The sequence below is a fragment of the Salvelinus sp. IW2-2015 genome, linkage group LG4q.1:29 (genome assembly GCF_002910315.2).
Source record: "Salvelinus sp. IW2-2015 linkage group LG4q.1:29, ASM291031v2, whole genome shotgun sequence".
Lineage (NCBI taxonomy): Eukaryota > Metazoa > Chordata > Actinopteri > Salmoniformes > Salmonidae > Salvelinus > Salvelinus sp. IW2-2015.
In genome coordinates, this window is record NC_036842.1 from 82283468 (window position 1) to 82289661 (window position 6194).

The window sequence follows — 6194 nt, forward strand, 5'->3', positions numbered from 1 at the left end:
TTGGCTGTCCCTGAATATTTTCCTTTTTCTCTTTATAAATACCAAGTCAAAAGCACTGTTTCTTTGAAGCTGGATATTGTAGCGTTTTGGTTCTGTACTAACTAGCATCTCTTGACCACAGGAGGAGGAGGAGCAGAGTGTAGGTAGCAAGCCAGTGAAATCTCAGGGATGTGGACCGTGCCCACTGATGCGGTCGACTCTTGACAAGGCTAGACATCATGCTCGCAGGACAGCCAGACGGCTACGGCACCACCACCACCATCATCACCATGCGCCCAAGACCCCCTCCAACCTGGAGATCCTGGAGCTGCACACGCGACAGGTGCTCAAGAGGCTGGAGGTGGGACCCTTTGAGGAGGTGAGGGCATTGACACACTACCCTCCCCCATGCTGCTTGTGTAACCCATCGTTTTTTAAATTATTTTATTTAACCTTTATTTAACTAGGCAAGTCAGTTAAGAACTCATTCTTATTTACAATGACTCCATTTTTCCTGGTTTATCCATGTCTTGGAGGACGTTACCCATACACTGAGGATAGGTTAATTATAAACTTTTGTAAAAGTAAATCTCTGCCCTTTTCTCAGGATGTCCCGTTCAGCTCCACGGTGATGGCCAAGTTCAATAAGACGTCCATGGCGTCTGCTGCAGCGGTGGAGAGGAGCCTGGACAACAACCTCCTTCTGGTGATGTGCAACGGCAGGATTATTAGGTGAGCTGGAAGAACTCAACACCTCCAACTGGCTTTGACGATGCTCTGCACTGCTCAACTTATTGGCTGGAGCGGTTTCATGTTACAACTCAGAGCTGCTGTTGTGCAGCCTTAACATGTTAGGACGTACCACCTGCACTATGCAATCTTTACATGTTTCAACTCATCACTTAAATAAACTTGACTAAATAACAGGAGGTAAGATGGCTTTCAGTTCCATATGCTGTGATTTGTTTGCCTCTAGGCTTTTTCTCCTCTTACTATTGTGTGTATGTGTGCACAGAGATGAGCGTCGTCACACAAGGGTGAAGAGTAGTCCGGTGCGGGACGGTAAGAGGACTGGCGACCACCAGAAGGAAGGGCTCCTGGTGAAGACCGAGCTCAATGACAGCAAGCTGGAACAGCAACAAGACCAAGAGAGAGAGGAGAAACCCAGCCCCCTCAGCAGTGAGTCTAACTGGTCAAGTCACCAGCTGTCAATCAACGGTTTAGGTAGGCTCATCTTTGAATGCACCAGAATTTCACGTAACATTTAGGTGCAGATATTTAATTCATCCTTCTCTTTTTCCTCCTCAGAGTTTTTCGAAAGAGTGAATTCCGATCTCAGGAAAGGAGCCGTAGTGTACTCCGACATTTCAGACTCTGAGTCCGAAGAACGTTGCTCTATGCAGGTAGCTAATCTCACTTCCTCCCCAAGGCCCTGTCTCTCCTTCACACAGAACTGTTTAAGTTATAAAGGCTGACACATCTGTGTGATTGTGCAGAAAAAGGACTCCTCGGGGGAAGATTCGGGGAGCTCCGAGGAGGAGGAAAGCGAGGATAAGGAGCATTGCAGGATGGCGCGAGGCAGTGTGAAGGACCTACACCAGGCCAGCCAGGCCCTTCACCACTTTGACAAACCACTCAAAGGGTACAGGAAGCATGGATGAATGGACCAAGTGGCATTCTTGTTCTAAGGATTCTGTATGCATCAATCCAATGCAATACAAATACAATGGGGGAAATTAGTGCATACAGTGCATGATTCATTCATTATCCAGTTGAGTTAAGAGATTCATTAAGTTGTTCCTATACTCGTTTGCAGACAACGCCCTACCTCTCCAACCACAGAAGAGGAGGCTATTGAGGGCATGCTGTCCATGGCAGGGCTGCTTTATCCTCAGAGACCAGAGGAGAGCAGCACTGCCCAGGAGCCCTGGTGGTCCAGCCTGGCTCATCAGTCCCCTGACAGTGGTACACTCCAGTCCTGAAATGCTTATAAAGTTCAAGATTTCAATTTGACTAAGCCCCTAATTCAATAAATTTCAGATAGTCAACTTTCTCTGTGTTTGTCCTGTAGGTGGAAAAGAGCCTGTGTCAGGGGATGATTCAGACAGCAACTCCACACTGAGCCTTCAGGTAATAATAATAATCAAGAGTGAATGGGTCATGCCTGCACATGCTGAGACTGACATCTCTTAAGTCTGGTGTCTCTAATTTGAGACTACATCAGAATCACTCTCTGTATTTGAATTACTAATATTCCTCTTTAGGTAGCAATTTGGGATTTTGTTCAAAGAACAGCAGATCCAATTTAAAGTATAATCTCCCCTTCCTTTTAGGATGAGCGGAGGGCACAGCAGCATGTGCATAAGGAGTGTCGAGCCAAGCTTAGCCAGAGTATCCAGGAGAACAAGAACTTCATGGACAATCAAAGCAGTGGGAGTAACAGTAACAGCAGCGAGGCCTGGGGTGACCAAAGCCCCTCTCAGGCTGCCTCTAGCCCCCTCCGCCTGGACCTCAGCTCAGGGACTGACTACCAGTACAGTGAGACTTCCCTGTCACCCCCCCGGCACCCCTCCAAGAGGCCCGCTCCAAACACCCCACCCATCAGTAATCAAGCGACTAAAGGTTTGACTCAATATTTATTTATTTCATCTAGCTAATCTATTGGAGTAGTAGCTGGAATTAGCATAGCATTATTCCTCTCTCACTCATCCTTTTGTTATTGATCTCTGTGCAATGTTTTTCTCCTCAGGAAAACGTCCTAAGAAAGGTATGGCCACCGCTAAACAGAGACTAAGGAAGATTCTCAAGCTGAGCAGGAACAACCACTTCTTGCTATAGCACTCAAGACCCTGATGTCTACAGAAATAACTTTGAGAAGGGACAACTCGCCCCCCTGCCCATATACTCTTTCGGTTGTAACTCACATTTTACAAAAATCATTGCTTGGATGGATTGACCTTAGTCAGTTAACTTGAGTGCACTCTTTTTATTACATTATTTGTGTGATTAATCGCATTGTCTGAAAGCGTTCAAAATAAACTGAAACATCCAAAATACATAATCTATACAGACAAAAACAACGATGCGATGTCCAAACAAGTTGACATTTAGGTTAAAAAAAGTGTGCTTTATCAATTTACCTGATTTGGCTAACCGTTACTTTGGACAAAATCAAGACTTGAATATTTTTGTAATGCTTTTCGTATAAAAAAAATATAAAATTACAGCTCAATTTGAGCATATTCTGAATTTGCGATTTAATCGTGATTAATCACAGCAAATCCTGGAATTAACCCAATTTATTTTATCATTTGACAGCCCTAATTGGATAACAAGATAATGGATTTACAGAAGAAAGCACACAGTTTCCCATGGTGAAGTGTGTTGGTTTGGTCTGACTTAAGATCAAGAATGATGCTATGGTGTTTGAACTCATTTTAAATGGTGCTGAAGTGCATATTCATGTTATCCTTTCGTCTACCCTCTTGTTACAATCACCAGTGATTGAATTTGAGAGGGGGGTATATTTTGATGCAGCACTCCAGCACCTCAGCCTCGCGGTATGTAAAAGCTATCTGTCGCTAATACATTAAGCCATTCCAAGAATACCTCTCCCAACACATTAAGTTTACAGGTTCTGTTTACTGAAGGGATTACGACTCCTCATTGCTCTATAGTTGGATCACTGACCATATCAAATGTGTTCCTTTGGTGCCACCTATTGGTCAAAGGAGGGCAGGAGCTTGAAAGTGCTGTTATTATGAAAGGTTTTTGAAATTGCAAAAAGCTATCAAGTAGAAAATGTACAGAATGTATAAACAGAAAATATAAGTTATCCTTAATTTATTTAACTTTCTCTTTTGGTGTTTGTGTTTTATTGTTTTTCTTTTGCTGGTATTGAATTATGTATCGTGAAAAAAGTTAATAATGGCTTTGATATGACAATCCTGTTACAATGGTTAATGTAACGGGTGTGTGATTATTTTTTTATATTCGCAAACAGGTTGTATATGTTGCCTCTATCACATTCGTATGGGTGGATTTAAGCAAAAATCTACTAACGTGGACCTAAATTAGATTTGAAATGTTTGGGAGATGATACACATTTCTTATCTTCTAGGTCGGCTAAGATTGATATTATCAAATAATATTTGTCTTACTCGTTAGTATGAATTTTTTTATTTTTTTTATTTTTATAAATGTGTCTTAAGTGACACTGATAATTTTATAATTGTACAAAGTGTATGTGAGAAATGTAATTATGGCTACTGATCTAGTTATTGTTAGTGTATGTTTATTTTCCCTATCACTATACCCTTGGCTTGAAAGACCTCAGGTTGGATTTTGAATTGGTTGTGTTTTTTTGTTGGTGATAATGCCAAAAATGTGATTCCCATGAATGGGCGAAGTGAGAGATTGCTCCTGTTGGTGTCTTTCTCAGGGACACATTCTCTTGACTTAAGAAACATTTATTTTTATTTTTATAAGCAACATGAAATGACCCATCATCGTTGACACTTTCTGATCATTGATTTTATTTACATAAAAAAAGATGCATTGGTATTACGAGTGTTACTAGGAAACCCCTTTTAGTTGTGACCTTGACTCCTTTTTATGGAAATGTAATTATGCTGCCTGTCTTCCCAACTTTCATTGGGAAGTTTGTTCATATATGTTGTCAATCGTCGTCACTTCAATAAGTGAATGATGGAATGAGGTACTATGTTACAACTGCTCAGGGCTCTTTGGTGGTGACTGTTTCTAGACTAAGAACTTTTAAATATTTATTTTATGGGCATTGTGCTACAGAGAATGGTTGCACCAAAAGAAGCAACCTCTTGAATACAAATCCTCTTTCTGCATTTAGCAAAGAGCATGCCAACAGAGGTGACCCCAAGTGAAGTTGAGCCATCTACTAAATCCTCACCATTCTTATATGCTATCTGCCAAGGCATATTGCACTAACTTCCAGGTTTAAGCATATCAAATAGCTTTAGATGCCCCCATTCAAGTATTTGTGACAGAACTGAGTTCCCATCATGAATTTACTTTTAATCCACACCCTCATGCTCATGGTGCCATCTGCCTGGCTACCTACTGTATTTAGCCATTGTGCTTGGGCTCCAAAAGTATTGGGACAGTGAATTTTTTTCTTTGTTTTGGCTCTGTATTCCAGCACTTTGGATTTGAAATGATACAGTAACTATGAGGTTAGTCAGCTTTAATTTGATGGTATTTTCGTCCATGTCGGGTGAACCGTTTAGAAATTACAGCACTTGGTGTACATGGTCCCCCCCATTTTTAGGGGATCAAAAGTATTGGAACTAATTCACTTGTGTATTAAAGTAGTTTCAAGTTTATTTAGTCCCATATTGATAGCATGCAATGATTACATCAAGCTTGTAACTACAAACTTGTTGTCATTTGAGTCACTTTTATTGTAATTAAGAATTGGATGTTTCTAAACACTTCTACATTAATGTGGATGTTACCATGAGTACGGATAATCCTGAATGAGTGAGAAAGTTAGACGCACATATCATTTACCCCCCCCCCCAAAATGCTAAACTCCCCTGATATTAAAATGGTGAGAGGTTAGCATGTCTTGAGGGTATATTATTTGTGCGTCTAACTTTCTCACTCTTCATTATTCACAATTCATTCAGGACTATCCGTAATCGTGGTAGCATCCACATTAATGTCCCATGTTTCATGAGCTGAAATAAAAGATCCCAGAAATGTTCCATATGCACAAAAAGCTTATTTCTCTCAAATTTAGACCACGAACCTGTTTGCATTCCTGTTAGTGAGCATTTCTCCTTTGCCAAGATAATCCATCCACCTGAGGGGTGTAACCACACGAGCCCAGGACCTCCACATCCGGGTTCTTCTGCAGGATCGTCTGAGTGGGTGCTGAGAGTATTTTTGTCTGTAATAAAGCCCTTTTTGGGGGAAAAGCAAATACTTATTGGCTGGGCATGGCTCCCAAGTGGGTGGGCCTGGGAGGGTATAGGCCCACCCAGGGCTGCGCCGGCGCCCAGTCATGTTAAATCCATAAATAAGGGCCTAATGAATTTATTTCAATTTACTGATTTCCTTATATGAACTGTAACTCAGTAAAATCTTTTAAATTGTTTTGTGTTATTTTTGTTCAGTATAGAAGTGTTTAGAAACAGTCAATTGTTATTTACAATAAAATGCACTCTAAAATGACA

General features: G+C 41.2%; 1 protein-coding gene across 3 annotated transcripts in view; it reads left to right on the forward strand.

Moving 5' to 3' along the window:
• Positions 1-6194, forward strand: part of LOC111962630 (lysine-specific demethylase 7B-like) — a 51974-nt gene extending 45780 nt beyond the window's left edge. For 2 of the 3 annotated variants that reach the window (XM_023985854.2, XM_023985853.2), the window contains exons 12-20: positions 122-358; positions 587-711; positions 995-1203; positions 1288-1382; positions 1476-1621; positions 1796-1944; positions 2051-2109; positions 2313-2601; positions 2729-6194. In XM_023985854.2, the coding sequence (XP_023841622.1) occupies positions 122-358; positions 587-711; positions 995-1203; positions 1288-1382; positions 1476-1621; positions 1796-1944; positions 2051-2109; positions 2313-2601; positions 2729-2817 (1398 nt within the window). In that variant the 3' untranslated portion in view covers positions 2818-6194. The remainder of the gene's footprint in view (positions 1-121; positions 359-586; positions 712-994; positions 1204-1287; positions 1383-1475; positions 1622-1795; positions 1945-2050; positions 2110-2312; positions 2602-2728) is intronic. The other variant, XM_023985855.2, reaches the window with a different exon arrangement.